The sequence below is a fragment of the Centroberyx gerrardi genome, chromosome 3 (assembly GCF_048128805.1).
Source record: "Centroberyx gerrardi isolate f3 chromosome 3, fCenGer3.hap1.cur.20231027, whole genome shotgun sequence".
NCBI classification, from domain to species: domain Eukaryota; kingdom Metazoa; phylum Chordata; class Actinopteri; order Beryciformes; family Berycidae; genus Centroberyx; species Centroberyx gerrardi.
In genome coordinates, this window is record NC_135999.1 from 7,383,956 (window position 1) to 7,404,971 (window position 21,016).

Below are 21,016 nucleotides of genomic sequence, written 5' to 3' on the forward strand. Positions count from 1 at the left end.
GGTTGGAGAGAAAGTCCTTCAACCGGACCTGGGTTCAAGAACTCATGTCCACAATCACCCATCCTGCTGAAGTGTCATTGAGCAAGAATCTCAATCCATGCCAGCTGCAGAGACTTTCTGTAGCATACTTTGTATTCTGTCCTCCCTGTTGAGGGGAAAGCAAAAAGAGATTTATGTGAAAGTATTACATCAAATAATAGCAGTTTGTTCAGAGGTGTGTTTTGAAATGGTAAAATATCAGTGGACTGCGCTGCAAGACACATTGTGGGCTGTAGGTGGCAGAGAAGAACCACGTTTTGGAGGAAAAAAAAAAAAAAAAGCGTCATGACGTCAGACGCACGTTCGGAAAAGAACCGCGCAGCAGCAGCACATGAAATGACAACCAGGAAAGGGCTAACTCCACTGTGGAGTTATTCACCAAATCTGTGAAATTGAGAGCCTGTGGACTGTTTTTGTCTCTATGTTTATGTGAACATGTCGTTACTGAAGCCCTTTAGTAAATTACCTGGTCTGAACGCAGCGAATATACTGGTAAGTTTATTTTTGATAGCTTTAGCTAACCTCGGCTAAAGAGCAAAGCCTGTGTGTTGCCCGAGTTGGTGCTAAAAACAAAGCAGCTGATACCGCAAAAAATACATGATTTCACATATACTTGAGAATATATTTGAGACATGTTTAAAAAATGGAAATGTATTTGTATGTGTAGATGGTATATACATATATATAGATGTGTGTGTATATATATATATATATATATATAACGTCATTTTGTGTGGCGAAAATGCATTTTGATTACTTGCATATAGATTATGTTGTCCACAGCTCATAGGAAGAAAATGTATTTCTGTAGTCTAAAATATATGTTGAATAAATGTTATCTATATATACAAATACATATTGGGCCAGGTTATGTACATTTTTAAATATATCCCAGCATATTGCAGTATAAGTATTTTGCAGTGTGGAATAGCACTGAGTGTCATCCACTGTGGTGATTTGTCATGTTTGTCTCCCAGCTGGTGGAGAATGAAGAGCAGTTCCAGCAGAGTTTAGCAGACGCGTTGGTGGAGGAGACAGCTGTCACTGTGAATGTGTGAGTACTACTTTGTACTACAGACTGAAAGTTAACTCAAAGAAGTGCCTGTGCAAGTGGATGCACACAGCTTAACTGGAAACACCACCCACCACCTTATGCTTGAATCTAGCTTTGCTTTATTCACAGGGTAAAGACCTCACATGGCCAGTGGTGATTTTCCTTTAGTTTATCATGCATAATCTAGCTCTGAATCGAGCCTGTACTAAGACTAAGTGACTGATTTTAAACCATTGACACCTTATTCCAATGCCCTTTTTACTAGTTAATTCACTAATAATTGGACCATGGTTTGTCATAATCTGACATGCCCTTCAAATCTAGAGTTAACAAGGAGGATGTGATACATATTTTGGGAAAACAAGAGGGTTTAGTTCCCCTCACGTCTCCCCCCTTGCCCCTTCTGATAAATCCTATTCAACATGACATCTTGTGTGTTCGTTGTACCGATCAGGAGACTAGCCAAGAGTCTGCCACTGCCCATGAAGAATGAGGAGAGCCGTCCAAGGATTGACCTGGTGGTGTTCATCATCCACCTGACCTCAGAGCTCAGGTAAGTTTAAAATCCTTACCTCCAGGGAAACCTTGAACTCAACTGATTTGTCAACTAGAACTGGCCAGGGCAGTTCCCAAATTAAAATATCTGTTTGCTTTTTTGTATCTTGTTACCAACAGTTATTGATTGAAAACCTGGCCATAGATTCAAATATATATATATTTTTTATTTCTGGTCATCACAGTATTTAGCTGGAAGGCCCAATTTCATCATGGTGTGGAAAGAGGCTATTTATTTCTCTAAGGTGCTTTGGCCTGTGTATGTCTATGGTTCACATGTCAGTAATAAGTGCAGCTCTCTCCAAATATAGTTCAAGGAATTAATATGAGAGTTTGATGGTTTTTATACAGACTTAGTTTACTCTCATTTGATGGTGGTTGATGGTGACACATACTGTTTGTTTTTTCTGTAGTTTTCAGTCAGCAGAAGCTTCCCTGAAGTATTTGGACCCTGGATATTTCCTTGGAAAAGTCTGTTTCGTGGTCACTAATGGTATGGAAATGGGTTGAATCCCCCAAATATTTGCTTGCTTTACTATTTTCAATCCTCAACTCTCCACAGCACATGGACGAGGACAAAAGAGGGAGCAAATGGGATGACATTTAGCAAAGACTTTCTAACATGGATCATTTTCCACAGTTTATCTGTGATGTCCCTCTCACCATGTGGGGAATTGACCATCCCTTAGCTCAGCTTTTTATCCCTTAGCTCAGCTTTTTCTGTGTCCCTGTCTGACTGGCTGTCCTGCCCTCTGCATCTGTTTCTTCCAGCTCGTAATGCCTCAGTCCCCGCAGAGCGCCTGGACGCTGTCAGAAAGCTGGCCGCCTCACTGCACTGCCCCCTGCTGTGTGCAGAGGATCAGGTCAGTGGAGGAGCGTCTTTACATTTCAAAACAAGCATATGCCAATGCGTGGACACATGTATGTTTCCCTAACCTTGACAGAGTTAGTGCCATGTTCTAGGTTCTACCCAGTGAGCTACTGGTGCATCTTGCATAGGTGGCTGGGTGCCCCACCACCCATACCTAGGAATATGAATGAGGATTTGTGAGATGTATCATGAATTCTTCCCAAGTAGGGCTGCAACTAAATATTAGTTTCATCGATCGATCTATCAATTGTTATTTCGATCAACCATTTAGTCTATAAAATGTCAGCAATAATGACAAATTCCCATCACAAGTTACCAGAGCCCAAAGTGATTCTTAAAATTTCTTACTTAGTCTGAACAGCAGCCAAAAAAAAAAACAAAGTATTGATTGTATAATGATATGAAATGGAGAAAAGCAGCAAATCTTAGCATTTGTGAAGCTGTAACCAGGAAATGTTTGGTATTTTTACTTGTGTATTTTTACTGTGTGTTTTTCTGATGCTTAAAAGGCGTCTTGTGTAATTTTCTCCCTCTCCAGACTCCAGACGGTGTGACCAACGCGGCAGAGAGGCTGTTGACCGTTCTGAAGGTGGCGGCCGGCCTTGTTCCCATGGCTACTGCACTGTACCTGTCCAACTTGACTCGCTGCACCGTGCCCTCAGACATCGAACCAGCAGAGCTTTGATTAATTCGTAAAGCCCCATACGTTTGAAGTGGTGTCTGCTCAGACTTTCTCATACATAGATTTATTTGTAGTGGTCCGCCTCAACAGCACACAGACCCACCACAGCTAGGTTTCCCAAACTGATAATACATTAGCAGGACATCTTGTCTTGCGTGTACAGTCATTTCCATTGGTCCATTCTCCACCATGAATAACCTGCTGCTTCTGTTCGGGATAATAGAATTGCAGTGTGTTTTTTTGCAATTGCTGTACAGCTGAAGACATTGTTGTGTTTGTGCTTTGGCTTTTAGCTGCTGCAGTTTTTGTGGAGCTGTAGCCTTGATCCTTTTTTGCCCTAAAGTGCTTGTCAGTATCACTATTTACACAGGGGTTCTTAAACATTTTCAGCATGCAGCCCAGATCAGAAATGTAGTTTCTTATACTAGGACTCAAGCCCATAAAAATATGTTGTTACTCTCGTCAAGTGGGGACTCACCAGAAACAGGCCTATGAACAATTCTGACTCCCAACACATAAGACATAAACACATAAAAAATAAACATAATTTACAATTTACATCGAACCACAACTACTGAACTATCTGTTCGCTCCGCTGTCTGACAAGAACCAGGAATCATAACGTTTGACAAAATGCTATCTAATGGAGGGGCCGAAAGCTGTGCTAAAATTTGTGACAGAAGTGTTTCTGTGCATAATTAATCAGCTGACCTTGGGATAGTTGGGGCATGTGGGATCTAATTGGACTTAGTGTTGATATCTATTATCACAACTTCATTCGCAGCCACAGAGTGTTTGGGTTTTGTATAGTGTGTATATAATATAGTCTATCATGCATTACCTACTCTGCATTACAGTGTGTTAGTATACAGTTCACAAACATTTGAGCTATTGACAGGGCGCTTTTAACAGGCATATGTAATGTTTATACATGTAAATAAAGTTGTATTCATTTTGAATATTTGAATTAACTTGAGTCATTTCATTAGCCTTTCAGTAAATATAAATATTGCATACTGGTATCAGCTATGATCAATAATAAAAAACTTTGTGACTGACCATTTGTTGTGTGCAGACACTTGGGATTGAGGAAGTAGGCATTCAGTTGCCCCCAGTGATTCATATATTGTATGTGTCAATAATTAATAGTTTGATGGGCAGGTGTGCAGTATAGATGCCTGGAAAAGGCAATGTGTATCTGATGCATACCCTCAGTTAAAATACCAGTGGAGAACCTAGTTACAGGAACTAGATTGAATTCAAAAAATGACAACAAAACTGCCACATGATTTGAGAAAGGCCATCCAGGATAAGGAAGCAATGTATTTCACAAAATACTTGAAGACCATCGGCTGCCACTCCTTAAACAAGAATGTATTGTTTATCACGGAGTGGACAAATAACTTACACCTCTCCTGACCTTTAAATGGCAATTATTAGTAACCCGGACCTCACTGAGCAGTGGGTCAGCCAGTGACACCGCCTGCCTGTACACTTCCTAATAATAGTTTTGTTATCATGGCAATTATCCACCATCACGTACCCAATCACGAGGGCTAGAGGTGAGGGAGTGAGCTCAGCCTGGCCTGCCAGAGATGCTGCGCTGTGGAGAGTCACGTCCACATTGATAAGACAGAAGCAGAGTGGAGCCAAGGGAGGATGGAAAGAGAGATGTCCAAAAGAGACACGTGTGTGTGAGGGTCGGTGGTGACGGTGCTTGGTGTGGATCGTGCGTTCGTTTGTGTGTGTGTACATGCACATATTTGAGTTTAAGAATATTAGTAATTACCCATGCCTTTAAGTGATTGGGTCGGTAATAATGGGCTGTGCTGGCCTTCAGACTGCACATTTTAGCAAAGACATCCATTCTCTAATGCTTTATCATTTGTAATGACCAGCAATTAGTTTAACAACACTGATTTATAACCCTATTACCTTACTCACTTAGTAGAGGACACAGGAGTAGGAGACTACCAAAATAGACTCCCTGTAGTGTAATCATCAAGTGTGTGTGTGTGTGTGTGTGTGTCTTTGTCTGTGTCAAGCATTAGTATCAGGGTATTCATGAAATGATGTACCCAAGTCATTAAAAGACACTTGGAGAGATGACTAGATACAAAATAATCAGCACTGCAGTGCAACAGAAGGTTTATTGGTAATATCTGACTTTGGTGTACAGCTGAAGTTTAAATCCTGTCGTCCAAGCAAGCTAAACAATGCCAATTTCATTAAACTGCGATAAAAAAAACGACAAGAATCGTATTTAATTTCCATAATTGCAAGAGCAGAGCAATTTGTTTATTACTGAGCAGAGTTATGTACAATTTGACACCTTAGAATTCTGATAGATGCACAGCTGAGAGTTCTTCTGTCCTCTTCTACTTTGGCATGACTTATGTGACTTTTGGGTGTTTACAGGTTTAACCAGAGAAGCCCAGCTCTTTGTAGGCGGCCTCCATATCAGCAATGACAACGGCCATCACCTTCCTCAGGGCGTCCTGCCCGGCCGCATCGAGCCCCGCCTTCTCCCCCATCACCTTCGCAATGACCTCAGTGATCAGCTGAGAAGAGGAAAAGGAGCAAATTATATACCATCTGCTTTTACACCAGGGTGAGGATTACAAAATCACTGGCCTAGGTCTCACCAAGAATAAATACTGTTGCCATGACATCTTTAGGTAGTATTTGAATAAACTTTGGATGCAGCAGTTTCAAGAAACTCCAAAGAAAACACAAAGAACTTCTTCCAGCTGAATAGAGAAAAGCTAGTTACTAGATAAGTGGGAAAGAAAGATTAAAGGACAAGACAAAATGAGGAATATACTGCGGCAAGGTTGAGATGCTTTAGGCTTAGGTGAGAATCACGTAAATCAACCTCACCCTGAAGTTATTGATGGGAATCTTGTGTGTGTTGGCGTGGCTGGTGGCCAGCGGCTTGAGGATGGCAGCGTGGTCGCCTCTGGCCTTCAGCAGCTCGCCCAGTTTCTTCAGGACCGTGGCGCCGTGGGCTGAAACGGCCGCGCTGCCGGCCAGCTCGCCCTGGGCGACGCCAGCAAACTTGGGGAACAGCTGCTGGGTGTCAGGGTACTCTGTGAATAAACTGAAGGGATAGGAGGGGAGAGGAGAAGAGGGAGAGGTGTAAGGGTGTCAGAGGTGTGGAGGAGAGAGAGAGAGAGAGAGAGAGAGAGCAACAGACGCACAACAGGCAGCAAAGTGAAAGCAATATGGGTGGAAATTGAGTTTTGACTGATAACACAACCAGGTCTATACAGTTCAACAGGTCAGTTTCACAGTCTTGTCTTCTCATTTCCACTGACCGGGTCAACACCAGGCCTCCGTGTGCGGTGTAGTCGGCCTCCACCGGACCCCAGCACTTCAGCACCAAGTCATAGTTGGCCATGATCTGAGGAAGGAGGAGAAAGCATGATAAATACGACTAACATTACAGAACATCGATTTGAGGAATATAAAACAAAGATACTGAAGTGAAACAATGGGATAATGGCATGCCGTTTCTCACGTTTGATTTTACATATTCTAAATTTACCCCCCCCCCCCCCCCCTCCTCTCCAATATGACCTTTGCAAGTTTGTAATACATGAGGCAGGCTGCAACTTTTGAATGCACGCCATGGTTTAAGGAGGGAGATAAATGTTTAAAGGGAAGCAGGGAACAGCAGTGAGTCAGCAGCCCAGCGCCACGCATCTAAGGGCAAAATATTACTAGAAAAAGGCGGAAACATCGCATTAGCTGCCCTCGCTGAGTTTGTAATGCGGTGAGAGGACCTCAAGGTACAACTGCATAATGTATGAGAACTGAATCCATAAGGCTGTTTCTGAATATGCACTGATTTTGATGCTGTTAAATTTGTCAGATGGTGGTAATTGGTGGTGAGTAAAGTATCAATAATATCAGTCCAAGTAAAGCAAAATAGATATCTTCCTTATCAAGGACAGTAAATTAACTTGACTCTTTGAAAAGGTTATCTGCCTTTCTCTCACTGCTCCTAATAAGCTTTTCTCCCAGCAGTGAATGGTCTGTTTTATCTCAATGACACTTTGAAAAGGCTTTCTTTCTTTCAACTTTACCCAGCAGAACATTCTCTACTAGTTTGTTATGTCTGCATCCTAAATGGGAGATAGTGGACTGATATCTTATTATTCTGAATTCCTAAATACCTTATAATCAGTTTTCATTTGGGCCCACTATTACGTTTTATTTCTCAAATTCAGTCGTCAATACAAATAAAAAGATAAAACTACTAAACAATCAAAAGGTCAGTACCTACCAGCAAAGCAGTAAAATATCCTGTGTGACAATACCAAACTCCTATGCTATAGGCTGCTTTAAGGCCTGACCTGTCCCAAAGCTGACTTTTATACCCCCTCCCTCCCTCCCTCCATCCATCATGTCACATTCATTCAAACCCACCTATCAGTCTTCCTCTCTCACCCAACATCTCTTCAAATGTTGACCACACCTCTAAGTTTAACCCGTCCGTCCTCTCTAATGTCAAATACAGCCTTTCGATACGATTCCATAACACCATTTGTTGGGCTGGTTTGAGGCAGAGCAATAGTATAAGAGGAGCTGAAAACTTGGGACAAAATAAGGAATGCACTCATTGTTAGAATAACTAAAGCAAAATATTGATTCTCATTAGTGACTCGTCTGAAGGACACATTTATATATTCTCTGTGGCCACGCCTGCAATGGAGTGGAATGCTTTAGTTTTTTAGGGGTGCATATTTTTTGTCAAGGAAGGTGGTGAGTAATATTAAGCAATAAGCCACTGGACTGCAGTTTTTAGAAAACAGCAGTAACACACCATTGCATTATAAGAGAAAGGTTGCAAATGTTCAACAAATCTCTGATTTTCAATCAATAGCCTAGTAATTAAATAATGTAAAATGTTATTCTGCTGCCAATAAAAAACAGTAGTGAAACAACATGGTTGCTAAGTGACACATACATGAAGTGGACAAAATAACGGAAACACCTACCAATATATGACGATCAAGTGCCTTGAACTGTGTGTTGTGGGATACTGGATTATTCTTCAAGAAGGGAAACCTCCAGTTCTTCAAAGAAGGAGGTGGAAATCTACCTCGCCGTCTACGCTTCAGAAGCCATGGAGGGAGTTCAGCTTCATCCTGGTGTTCATAAAGCCACCAAGTTCTTCAGCAACCTGGTCCTGTATAATGGCCTCATAGTTCTTGGCCGTTATACGACCAAGCAGAGCAATCATCAGACCTGGCGACTCCCACTAGATCAGTTCAGTTCAGTTTAAACTTTATTATCTCAAAATCAATTAGATACAGATACATAGATACAGTACAAGAGAAACATACCATAGGTTAATAACACTGACAGACACCTAAAATGTAAACATTCAGACAGTTTAATAAGGCAGCAACATATTGAATAGACCCTAGAAGTACTGCACTTTGCATTTAAGGTCTTCATTGACACTGGCACAACTTTCTCCAAACAGAGCCCCGTCTGGAAAGAAACCAGGTGAAAGATGACTCAGGTGTTGTGCGCCTTACACCAGGTTATGAGCTGTTGGACTTGGATTCAAGCAGATTTCAAATGGAAGCCCTGCCACAGTTACCACAGTGAAGCTCACAACATACCGTTTTTGTTCAGACTGTCACAGAGGTGCTGATAATGTTTGAGGCCATAGCTTTGTGGTGTTTAGCAACTACCACTGAGTTCCCATCAGTCCCTGTCACTGCACTTCAGCTTGTGACCATTGTTCCCCTTTGCCAATGCAGTTTGTCAGTGCTTGGCATATGTTATGACTTTTGAGACTGCTGCCTTTGTAACATTAAATCATTTTGCAGTTTTTGTGACTGATGCATTCTGTTTGAACTCTGTTAGCTGTCTATGTTGCCTTTATTGAAAACTGATATTTATAAAAGTGGTGACTGTCAGACTCTACAAAAGCTGCCACATGCTGATAATTGGTATTCAACTGAATGACTTGCCTACGAAGTAGCTTTTGTAACTGTTTTCGTTACATCACATTTAAGGTCCTTTTTCATGTGGTGTCTCCATTGTCTACCCCTTGTAGGGGTATGAGTGAGTGTTGATATTCGGTTTTAGGGGATTATTATTTAAATTGTCATGTGGTCACCGGTGTGCGCTTAACGGGTATTTCACAACAGTTTCGAACGTGACTCAGCCAATCAGAACTATCTGTTATACAACATTAGTTAATGCATTGTATTCCAGCTGGGAACACTGGCCACAACAAAACGGCCTGAGCCCTCTAGTGGCGAAGTACCGGTAGTATCATGACTGGGTGAGAGGTAAGTAAGGCCCGCCCCCTTTTTCGGCGATTGGTCCAGACTGTAGCCCCACACATCAGCTCATCCAATGACATCTTCAGGTTACAGCACGTGGCAACACCCGGAAAACACAGGAGTGACAAAGGTTAGAAGAATATCTCTGTTTTCTTCAAGTTTCATTGTTGTTTTTTGCGATCAAACTATTTTCTGAGGTCCATCATATTCACGTTGCGTGTTTACGTTGGCTGTTTAGCAAACTGTCCAGCCACGCAGAGGTTTCAGGATGATGCAAACTTTGAAAGGCGTCAGACAGTTGGTGACATCCAGTACAATCAAACAAGCAGGTAAGATCTCTGTCTGTCTGTCTGTCTGTCTGTCTGTCTGTCTGTCAGTGTTGGGGCCATTCATGAATTGAATTGAGAATGCATGGTAAATTCCAGTTCAGTTCCTGGAGTTGGAATTGGAATTTTACGCAGCTCTAAGGAAACAGAACTGGAATTAAATTGGAATGACAGGAAACAAATTGAATTCTATTAGATTTCATGAAATTCCACTTCCAAGAGAGGTTGTCCTTGTTAATAAACATTATAGATCAAACATTAGGAATCAAATAAAAGACAGTTAAACAAGTCAAATACATTCAATCATAATGAATGTATTATGATTACATGTTAGGCATCAAATACCAGCTGAAAGGTCCCTTTAACATTTTATGATATTCAGTGTTGATAATATATAACACTACGTGGAATCTCAGGTAAGTAAGAAAAAACATGGAATTTCACAGAATTTCATTGAATTAAATGAAGTTCCAATACAATTCCAATTCTGTTTCCTGTAGGTTTTTTTCAAATTCCAATTCCAAGAAAAGTGAAGTAAAACAACAGTAACAATTCACAGTTGTGGTGCTGTTTAAATGTTCTGAGATGCATTTTCTAGGCTACACGTCATTGTTGATCTTGTTCATGGTGTTCAGTCTGATAACTGCTTCTGACCTGCAGTTTCAGAGCTGATTGTGCCAGTTCCATGGGGAGAGATGAGAGGTCAGATCTGGGGTCCTGATCTTGGTCGTCCAGTGCTCTGCCTGCACGGATGGGCTGACAACTGCGGTACATTCAACACCCTCATCCCCCTGCTACCCAGAGGTAATTTAATATTGGTAAATGTTTTCTAAGAGAGTAATGTGACGGTCAATAAGCAAAATTGAGATGTTTTGTGTCTGAGCATTGTCTTTATGTCTCTCTCTCTCTCTCTCTCTCTCTCTCTCTCTCTCTCTCTCTCTCTCTCTCTCTCTCTCCATACAGAGTGTAGGTATGTGGCAGTGGACTTGGCAGGTCACGGTCTGTCGTCTCATCGTCCTCCTGGAGTCTTCTACTCCTTTCCTGCGTATGTGGCCGATGTTCGCAGAGTCATTGACGGTGTGTGAATTCAAGAATAAGGGTATATATACAGTATAAGGGTGTAGGTCTATACACAAGGTTAAATCTCCAGGTGTAAAGCAGCTGGTCATCACTTGTGTATCACGGTCTCTCTGTGGCAGTTAAACCACAGCAGTGTTGTCTTCTCTTTATAACCAGACACTAGCAGATGAGTTCAGTGATTTGATATTGAACCTGCCTGCTTGATGATTTGTGAAATTAAATGACTCCCACAGCTCTCCAGTGGACCAAGTTCTCCATCATAGGCCACAGTATGGGTGAGTGGCAGACTGTGCAGTGTTACAGCAGAATTAGAGTGATCATAATGTTTCTGGAATATTATTTTAATGTGTCCACTCTCTGTTTTTTTCAGGTGGTAACATTGCTGGAATGGTAATTGTTTTAACAGTGACATAAAATGCGTTTTTATCCAGCATTAACACAATATACAGAGTATTTTCCTTTATTTTATCAGGTGATATTACAGTACGGTCCATTTCATCCCACTGTGTTCTCCACAGTTCAGTGCTTTGTATCCTGAGATGGTGGATGCAGTCGTTCTGCTGGACTCCTACGGATTCTTACCTACAGATGCGGTACTACAGCAGTTTTTACACCCCTTTTATTACTGCAGGGCTGTAATGTGTTGAAGGGAAAGTAGTGATGCACCATAATACTATGATGCTTTCCCCCGAGACGCTGATGCCAAACATCAGTACCTTTATTTACACTGAAAGGCCATAAATGGAAGACATTCAGACAATGTTTGATCCAATGATGTTGTAGAAAATGGAGAAAATTTGTTTTTAAGTCAGCTTGACATTCTGAAAGGCGTTACATTTCAAAACGTAATGGATTCATTGCTTTTATTCACCAGTGTAATTGATTTTTACATTGTATTGCCCTGAGGGATTGTGTTGAGCTTCTTTCTGCCATCTGAATGAAACGTGGAATAATAAATCACAAGATGTCAAAGGGTTTAATCACAAAATCTCGTGTAGCGGAAAATGTTCAGAATTGCAATATTATTGCATTATGCCTTAAGTATCTTCATCATCTTGTAGAGTTCTGCGGTGCTTGCCACTCCTGTGAACAGTTCTGACTCGTTCCCCTCATCGTTTCTCTCTTCACTCGTAGAAAGAAATACCCAAAGTGATGAGGCAGGGGATGGAAGAGCTGCTGCAGTTTGAAAAAAAGACAGAAGAGAAGAAGGAGAGAGTTTACTCTTATGAGAAGGCCGTCGAGAGGTATTGCTGCGTTCCAGCCGACGGCCTCTTCAGACTGTCGGCCGTCCAGTAACTTTCTTTCTGTTCAGACGACTGTCGGCTGAAGAACGCGTTTCGTTTCTTGCAGGTTGCTGGCTGCGAACCCCACTCTGTCTGAACAGTCAGCGCACATCCTTTTAGAGCGAGGTCTGACTCCAGTTGAAGGAGGTACTTCTTAATCCCCCTCCTATCCTCGGCTTTTATGTCTCTCTCCTCTAGGAAAAACAGTTCACTCTCTGAATAATCTCAGTCTGCTTGTCCTCTCATGCTGTTTTTCTTTTGCAGGAGTTGTATTCTCCAGAGACTTTCGAATCAATCTAGTAAGTTATCGTCATCTCTGTTTACCTCTTATTATTTCTCGGTGTTGTATTCAGTCCATGCAAACATGTATGTTTTCTATTCATGTTTCCAGAAAAACATAGTGCGCATCAGCATGGAGCAGAGCATGGAGTTCCAGTCGAGGATACAAGCCTGCATGCTGGTTGTGCTGTAAGTCATTCCTCGCATTACCATGCTGCACCTGTACAGTAAAACACAGCGCCACACCACAATGCATCACACCGTACTAAATGTGAACACCATCTGTCTTTCTGTCTTTCCAGAGCAGAAGAAGGCTTTGAGAAAATATTTGCCAAACACGAGCAAAAGAAATTTACCTCAGCACTTCTCCAGGCCTATAGGGACCGAAATGTGAGTGTGTTCTCAGTCTCTGTGTGTGTGTGTACACGCAGGTACACTTCATATCTGTGTATGTTTGCTTTTGTGTTTTTTTTAGCATGTGTAGCTGTGCCTGGTAGACAGACAACTGCAGAGATGCCAGCTAAGCAAACATAGCTCTGTAGTACAAGCTGAACATCACAGAGGCAGCAGAAATATTTATAGCTGTGAACCTCAACACTTGGTCAAATGCAGCGGATGGAGGAGAACAGAGGATGTGTGTCAGCTAGATGTTTCTATTTAGGATCTTTCTCAACCCGTTAAAACACAGTGAATGTGTGAACTGTGGTGAAGAATGAAGAGAGAAACTTGAGATGACGGAATACTAAAGATGTGTTCTCTCAATCTCTCTCTCTGTCTGTCTCTCTCTCTCTCTCTCTCTCTCTCTCTCTCTCTCTCTCTCTCTCTCCCTCCCTCTCTCTCCATCTCTCTCTCTCTCCCCCCCTCTCTCTCTCTCCCTCTCTCTCTCCCTCTCTCTCTCTCCCTCTCTCCCTCCCCCTCTCTCTCTCTCTCTCCATCTCTCTCTCTCTCTCCCTCTCTCTCTCTCTCTCTCTCTCTCTCCCTCCATCTCTCTCTCTCTCTCCCTCTCTCTCTCTCTCTCTCCCTCTCTCTCTCTCTCTCTCTCCATCTCTCTCTCCCTCTCTCTCTCTCTCCATCTCTCTCTCCCTCTCTCTCTCTCTCTCCCTCTCTCTCTCTCTCTCTCTCCATCTCTCTCTCTCCCTCTCTCTCTCTCTCCATCTCTCTCTCCATCTCTCTCTCTCCCTCTCTCTCTCTCTCCCTCTCTTTCTCTCTCTCTCCCTCTCTCTCTCTCTCCCTCCCTCTCTCTCTCTCTCTCTCCCTCTCTCTCTCTCTCTCCCTCCCTCTCTCTCTCTCTCCCTCTCTCTCTCTCTCTCTCTCCCTCCCTCTCTCTCCATCTCTTTCTCTCTCTCTCCCTCTCTCTCTCTCTCTCTCAGCACACGGTGGTGAGAGTACCAGGCGATCATCACGTCCACCTGAACAGTCCGGAGGTCGTCGCTCCCTTCGTCTCTGACTTCCTGCAGACCGAAGTGTTCTCACAGTCGCCCGGCCCTGCAGACACTCAGACAGCCAAGTTATAACACACACACACACACACACACACACACACGCCAACAGTGCCAGCACCTTAATACTCATAATGACATTTTCTCATTCTACATACTGTATAAGCCATAGTGCGAACAAACTGAACTTAACTACAGAGCAACTTGAATAGAAGCCTAACTTATTAAGTAAAGATCCACTCATGTTATTGGGATGAGTGCAGTAGTCGTTTGTACAGATGCTGACAAGCTTCTGATTTTAATAACTAAAAGTGCTATTGACAGTTTTGAACTGCTGTATTTATACTGTACTGTATACACTCACCGTCTGTGCTTTAACTGTAGTCATCAACCAGTTGCTTCATGTTATTTGTGGCGGACTCTTGGATTATTTAAAGTATTTTAACAGAGATTTTGGTGTACTTTGTTGTGTTAATGTAAAGTTACCCAAATTATTATTACATTTTACAACCTTTGAAAAACTCTCCCTCTGGTCGTCAACAGAATCAAAGACATTTAGAATGTTTGATTCTGTGTGAATGATGTCACCTGCACCCAGGTTTTAATGAATGCTTACTGGATGTATTCTGATATTTGAGAGATCCAGTGGATAGGTGTCATTCACAACCAGGACTACACAGTTCACTGGGCCAGTATCAAGTCTGTATGGGTCTAACTAGTCTTGTCTTCTCATATCAACTGGCCACAGCACTTCAGAACCATGTTATAGTCAGCTGTTGGGGATAAATAAACTATTTATCTTAACAATGTGTTGTAGTTTAATAATAGGCACACACTTGAAGAGTCTAAGTATGAAAATGACTAAATCAGCGATCTGCAGAGAGGAATAGTGCTCTTCAACAGATGTATACAATGTATAGAGAGATAGTGTGTCTGTGATTGGCCAGCTTAGACCAGGATGTGCATTATCTTGACATGTACATCGTAACATGAGTTATTAAAAGTGTCATGACATTGTGTACATGAACTGTCTCAGTGTTATCTTAGTTCAAGCTGAGGCAAACACAGTGTTTCTCAAGAGAAAAGAATGATGTTATTACATACATATACAATTTTTGTAGCCTGATGTAGTTTCTGCCTTTCTGTACATTTGTGTCTAGATGGATTATAGTTACAGGCGATATACTCTTCTCCCTCAACACAGCTGTGATCTGAGGAAGGAGGGTGGAGGACGGTAAACAGCACTAACTCCATAGAGAAACATGGTGTGACTGATACTGCATTACTTACTAACTTATTAGTTGTACTTTAAGGGTGGGGACAATTATTAACTTGAGGAATACAACACAAGATAGCTGTCACTGTTAAAAATGCAACAGCAAAGGAACAGTTTGAGAAGGTATCATGAGAATATGAAAATTGCAGAGTCTCAGTCTAAAGTCATATCACAAAACAATGGGATAATGGCATGTCATTACTCTCCCCGCCTAGATCTGCTCAGCTGGTCTGGGATTTGAACAGTAACCTTCCTGTCACAAGCTCACTTCTCTAACGTCAAGGCCGCGTCAGCTCAGTGCATCTTTATATTTTCTATTTTATTTCATTAAACCCTTTTACCCTGCTTAATCTTGTTTGAATAATGAAGATCCCATTTACCAGAGAGATGTGCAAACAGTGAAAGTGACTCCCCCTAATAGTAAACCATCTTCCTGAATCACAATGAAACCTCCCAGTCATTATCAGTTACGGGTTCAAACTAACATTAAAAATCAGAAGTTTAAAAGAGTTTAAAAGTTTTCCTTAAGCTTTGATGGAATGGCAAAAAAAGACACTGATTAAACTGTGATTAACAAAATGAAATTAAAATGTCTTGTTTGGAATCAACAACTTTTTGCAAGAATTATCCTAATGCAGATAGTTTCCTGGACCAAACATTGGGAACCAACAGGGTCTTCTGGCATGTCATTTTGCCCTTTTGAGAATTAGTTTAATTAATTTCATTAATTTCATTCAGTTACAGTTAGTATTAGAAGACTTATGATTTGTTTCCCACTTCTCACTGTTTTCTCCCCAATTATAAGAGAGACAGACAACAAAATCGCTTCAAATGGGAGACAAAAGCTTTACAGATGGGGGTTTGTGGCCTAAAGTGGCTCCACTTGTCCTTGACATGAAAAAGTCTGTGAACCCCTGAGTTATACAGTAGCATTTATTATTGGGGGTAAGCACGGCAGCATAGGAACAACTGGTCCAGGCCATCTTGTCCCCTGCGCCCCCTGGTGGAGAAGAGCCTTCATACCGGCTTTGTGAAAGGTAAGGCCCGCCCCTTTACGCGATTATGATTGGCCGCGACTGCAGCTCTTTATTCAGTTATCCAATGAAATGTTTAGGTTGGAGCACGCGGACATGATGAAAAGTTTTGTTTTTTTTGTTCCAAGTTTCAAGGGTCAGAAGCAGAAGCTGCCAATGCGTAACGTCAGCAGGACATGTCGAGGTTTGTTAGGTTAGGTCCGCTGTAGCCACACCGCGGGCTTCTGCTAGCTGTTTAGCTAACTGTTCAGCTTTGCAGGTGGTTTTTCAGGGTATTGTCAACTTAGAGGAGCGTCAGACACATAATAACCTCAACTACAATGAAAAAAGCAGGTATTACCTCTCTACCATGGGCTAACTTACTACCAACATAGGATGAAGATAGACAGTCAGTGGGTGATTTCAGCAAACAACACAAGCATTTCTCAAGTAGTTTTTAGGAGGAAAGGGCAAGAGAAATACCATTTGACTTGCTGTACAACCCCACATGTCGACAGCTCACCCACTGCCAGGAGTTATAAATCTAGCTACATGCAATGAAATGCATTTTCTTTGTTTACCAGTCAAATATGTTTGTGACATCTGTGTCTATGGTATTTATACAGCACTTTATAGCTTCTAACTTTAAGAACAGTGCTATACAATAATAAAAATAACAGTTGTTGCTATATTATATTATATTATATTATATTATATTATATTATATTATATTATATTATCAGAGCTGATTGTACCAGTTCCATGGGGAGAGATGAGAGGTCAGGTCTGGGGTCCTGATCATGGTCGTCCGGTGCTCTGCCTGCACGGATGGGCTGACAACTGCGGTACATTCAACACCCTCATCCCCCTGCTACCCAAAGGTAATTCATTATCGTCTAGGAGGTTGTCTGGGAGAGTAATGAAACTTTCAGTAAACAAAACTGTGATGTAGGGGATTGGATTGGTTCTCAACCCCTCTGAGTGTTGAGAACCAACATCTCACACCTCACACACAGCACAGACACCTCATGATCCTAGAAGATCTAAACGTGATTTACTTCATCATAATGAGTTTTTATGAATGATACGCTAGGTTATGCAATTCATAATCATCTTGTGCTTAAAATCACTGTATGGCTATTACCTCTAAATGAACTGCTACATGCTGTTGATGATCTGATGTGTAATGTGTCTGATGATTTCCCCAGGGTGTGTAGGTTGTAAGTTCCAGATCACAACAGCTGTTCTATACATTTGAGTAATTTAGATTTATTCCCTTACGGGAAAGTAGAAGAATATTGAAAATAATCTCATGTGCATACTGATCTTGGGTTTTCTCTCAGTAGTTTTCCACTCCTGTGCCTCTTCAGTACTTTTCCCACCAAACTAAAGTTGATAATCGATTCCATATAAGGAGTGTCATGTTCCGGTAACCTTGAACATTCCACTGTTGCCTTGTATTAGTTGTCTGCCCAATCCCAAAAACTGGTTCTGACTAGTTTTTCTGTCTTATCCTCACACTCTCAAAACTATTCCGCATTCCCATAAGTTCAGTTCAGTAATCGTTGCTCCGCACAATGTTATCAAAACTCAGAAATCATTCAGAAACCGAACTGTCCAATAACAGAGGCCCTTAAGCTTCAATTTCTGTTGCTGCTGCTCTCAATCTCTCCCTCTCCCTCTCTCTCTCTCTCCCTCTCTCTCTCTCTCTCTCTCTCTCCATACAGAGTGTAGGTATGTGGCAGTGGACTTGGCAGGTCACGGTCTGTCGTCTCATCGTCCTCCTGGAGTCTTCTACTCCTGTCCTGCGTATGTAGCCGATGTTCTCAGAGTCATCGACGGTGTGTGAATTCAACAATAGTTCATCTCAAAAGTCAGTGTAGGTTTTTACACAAGGTTGGATCTCCAGGTGTAAAGCAGCTGGTCATCACTTGTGTATCACGGTCTCTCTGTGGCAGTTAAACCACAGCAGTGTTGTCTTCTCTTTATAACCAGACACCAGCAGATGAGTTCAGTGATTTGATATTGAACCTGCCTGCTTGATGATTTGTGAAATTAAATGACTCCCACAGCTCTCCAGTGGACCAAGTTCTCCATCATAGGCCACAGTATGGGTGAGTGGCAGACTATGCAGTGTTACAGCAGAATCACAGTTATATATGTGTTATTCTGTATATTTCAAAATGTAATCATATCAAATGTTTGTGCACTTTGTGAAAATTATTGCACTTTAAATTTCCTCATTGACTACCAAAGGAAAAATTAGACATGAAAATATCACTATAGTGTACCTTATGTATTTTCACATATACTAATAGGAGGGTGATGCTTAATTCTTTCTGCAAAACCTCAGAACTGGATCCCTAAGTTTTCCACACACTCCATACAAACCTGATATTTCCTTTGTGGGCAAAAAAAACATATATATATTTTTAAGTATAAATAGTATAAATTATTTTAGTATTAATTATTTTATATACATTTCGAAAAGAGTACTTTCTGTAGTTCTTGGACAAAAATATCCCCAAATTTGATTTGAAATGATTTTGCTGCACAACAAAAATGTGTAAAAAATCACAACCTTCTAAGCGTTATTGAATGTCCACTCCCTTTATTTACAGGTGGAGACATTGCTGGAATGGTAATTGACCGTCTCTTGTGTGTTTCATCGTTTTCCAGCAGTAACACAATAAACAGAGAGTATGTTCCCTTTATTTTATCAGGTGATATTACAGTACGGTCCATTTCATCCCACTGTGTTCTCCACAGTTCAGTGCTTTGTATCCTGAGATGGTGGATGCAGTCGTTCTGCTGGACTCCTACGGATTCTTACCTACAGATGCGGTACTACAGCAGTTTTTACACCACATGCTTTGATTACTGTAGCGTTTTTATGTGTTGTGTAATTAAATGTAAGGGAACATATTGATGTTGTGTAATATTGTGAAACTTTAGCCATTATATTGCATCAGTAGGTTGATGCCAGTGTCACTATTTTAAAATATATGCCAAGGCTATAAAGGAAAGATGTTCTAATGATGTTCTCATAAATAATGTTCAAGGAAATGGGGAGAAAATAAATGGTTATTGCATTATGCCTCACTCATCTTCATATTATTCTACACAGAGTTCTGCAGGACTTGTCACCCCTGTGAACAGTTCTGACTCGTTCCCCTCATCGTTTCTCTCTTCACTCGTAGAAGGAAATACCCAAAGTGATGAGGCAGGGGATGGAAGAGCTGCTGCAGTTTGAAAAAAAGACAGAAGAGAAGAAGGCGAGAGTTTACTCTTATGAGAAGGCCGTCGAGAGGTATTGCTGCGTTCCAGCCGACGGCCTCTTCAGACTGTCGGCCGTCCAGTAACTTTCTTTCTGTTCAGACGACTGTCGGCTGAAGAACGCGTTTCGTTTCTTGCAGGTTGCTGGCTGCGAACCCCACTCTGTCTGAACAGTCAGCGCACATCCTTTTAGAGCGAGGTCTGACTCCAGTTGAAGGAGGTACTTCTTAATCCCCCTCCTATCCTCGGCTTTTATGTCTCTCTCCTCTAGGAAAAACAGTTCACTCTCTGAATAATCTCAGTCTGCTTTTCCTCTCATGCTGGGAACTGAATGTGTTTCTCTTTTGCAGGAGTTGTATTCTCCAGAGACTTGCGAATCAATTTTGTAAGTCACTTTTAACCTCCTCCTCCTCCACCACATCCACCCTGTCATCTCTGTTTTGCTTATTATTTCAGGGCACAATTTTGTTCTTCAGTCTATACAATCCATCCATGTATGCTTTCTATTCATGTTTTCAGAAGAACATAGTGCGTATGGAGCAGAGTGTGGAGTTGCAGTCGAAGATACATGCCTGCATGCTGGTTGTGCTGTAAGACATTCCTCACATTGAACACTACACTGCACTAATTCAGTATAGATACAGCGCGCATCTTGCAGAGTACTCTCCCTTAATGGATGTTTGCATTACAAGGTTATCACTTGTTACTGTTTTACAGTCTCTTGACAGCAGAGACAGACATATTTTAAAAGTTGACTTAGCTGACATCATGACAGGCTAACAAAAGTGCAAATAGATGTTTACATTCAGCAAAAAATTGTGGTTTGGATGGGAATTGACAAGCCATGTAGGAGCTTGTGCCCCTCTGGTGTGTCTTTCATGCATGTTATCCCATGTCTCTGTATGTATCTAATACCATACCATACCCTATGATACCATCATATCACATCGTACTAAAAAATCTCTCTGTTTTTCCAGAGCAGAGGAAAGCTACGACGGAATATTTCTGAACCGGATCAAAAGAAATTCGCCTCAGCACTTCTCCAGGGCTTTCGGGACGGAAACGTGAGTGTGCACCTAGGACAGAATAGAAAGAGAAATGGGAAATAGTTATTTGTGTTTGCTTTAACCTTATTAGAGTGCCAGAAGGGTGGGGTTTGCTGCATCCGGACAGTTCAGATGGTGTAAAGCAAGACATCAGTCACAGTAAAGTATAATAAATTGACTTTCAATTAATTTAATCTGTCTAAACTTTGCACTCGTTGTACTGAGGCAAACCGCACCCATCCTGCACATAAGTAGATTAAAACAAACGATGAATAGTATTTGGCCGAAGTCTTACCTGGACTGTGTGTGTGTGCCTGCGCTCATGTTGATCTCTCATGCGTAGCTGTGCCTGGTAGACAGACAACTGCAGAGATGCAGCTAAGCAAACGTAGCTCTGTAGTACAAGCTGAACATCACAGAGGCAGCAGAAATATTTATAGCTGTGAACCTCAGCATTGACCTACATACTGGCACTTGGTCAAATGCAGC

The 21,016-nt window shown here is 41.6% G+C and overlaps 3 protein-coding genes and 1 pseudogene across 6 annotated transcripts in view; 3 read left to right on the forward strand and 1 right to left on the reverse strand.

The window, feature by feature from the left end:
• The first annotated feature begins 375 nt into the window (after nt 1-375).
• On the forward strand, nt 376-4,193 carry pane1 (proliferation associated nuclear element). Of its 2 annotated transcripts, XM_078282621.1 has the most exons (6): nt 376-531; nt 1,017-1,093; nt 1,548-1,646; nt 2,062-2,141; nt 2,420-2,511; nt 3,058-4,193. In XM_078282621.1, exons 1-6 carry the CDS (start codon nt 475-477, stop codon nt 3,202-3,204), a joined length of 552 nt encoding a protein of 183 aa, XP_078138747.1. In that variant the 5' UTR covers nt 376-474; the 3' UTR covers nt 3,205-4,193. The 2 variants fall into 2 exon arrangements, with proteins under 2 accessions (XP_078138747.1, XP_078138748.1); XM_078282622.1 differs by lacking the exons at nt 376-531; nt 1,017-1,093 and adding an exon at nt 1,118-1,223.
• A 1,428-nt stretch (nt 4,194-5,621) lies between these two features.
• On the reverse strand, nt 5,622-6,601 carry mb (myoglobin). The gene is made up of 3 exons (XM_071901825.2): nt 6,519-6,601; nt 6,082-6,301; nt 5,622-5,762 (listed from the first exon to the last, which is right to left on the reverse strand). The coding sequence occupies exons 1-3, from the start codon at nt 6,599-6,601 to the stop codon at nt 5,622-5,624; spliced, it is 444 nt and encodes a 147-aa protein (XP_071757926.1).
• Nucleotides 6,602-9,618: 3,017 nt separating this feature from the next.
• LOC139913707 (serine hydrolase-like protein) lies at nt 9,619-15,009 on the forward strand. 2 transcript variants are annotated; one of them, XM_071901826.2, is made up of 13 exons: nt 9,619-9,639; nt 9,748-9,838; nt 10,496-10,639; nt 10,799-10,912; nt 11,149-11,190; nt 11,286-11,305; nt 11,434-11,508; nt 12,050-12,159; nt 12,266-12,345; nt 12,463-12,497; nt 12,590-12,666; nt 12,780-12,867; nt 13,848-15,009. In XM_071901826.2, the coding sequence occupies exons 2-13, from the start codon at nt 9,778-9,780 to the stop codon at nt 13,989-13,991; spliced, it is 990 nt and encodes a 329-aa protein (XP_071757927.2). In that variant the 5' UTR covers nt 9,619-9,639; nt 9,748-9,777; the 3' UTR covers nt 13,992-15,009. The 2 variants fall into 2 exon arrangements, with proteins under 2 accessions (XP_071757927.2, XP_071757928.2); XM_071901827.2 differs by lacking the exons at nt 9,619-9,639; nt 9,748-9,838 and having other exon boundaries at nt 10,507-10,639; nt 10,799-10,934.
• Nucleotides 15,010-16,546: 1,537 nt separating this feature from the next.
• The window catches only part of LOC139913708 (serine hydrolase-like protein), a 6,412-nt pseudogene continuing 1,942 nt past the window's right edge, over nt 16,547-21,016 (forward strand). Inside the window, exons 1-11 of the transcript XR_013504298.1 lie at nt 16,547-16,559; nt 16,949-17,086; nt 17,933-18,046; nt 18,278-18,319; nt 18,827-18,846; nt 18,975-19,049; nt 19,406-19,515; nt 19,622-19,701; nt 19,832-19,866; nt 20,001-20,071; nt 20,459-20,545. The product of XR_013504298.1 is annotated as a serine hydrolase-like protein (transcript). The remainder of the gene's footprint in view (nt 16,560-16,948; nt 17,087-17,932; nt 18,047-18,277; nt 18,320-18,826; nt 18,847-18,974; nt 19,050-19,405; nt 19,516-19,621; nt 19,702-19,831; nt 19,867-20,000; nt 20,072-20,458; nt 20,546-21,016) is intronic.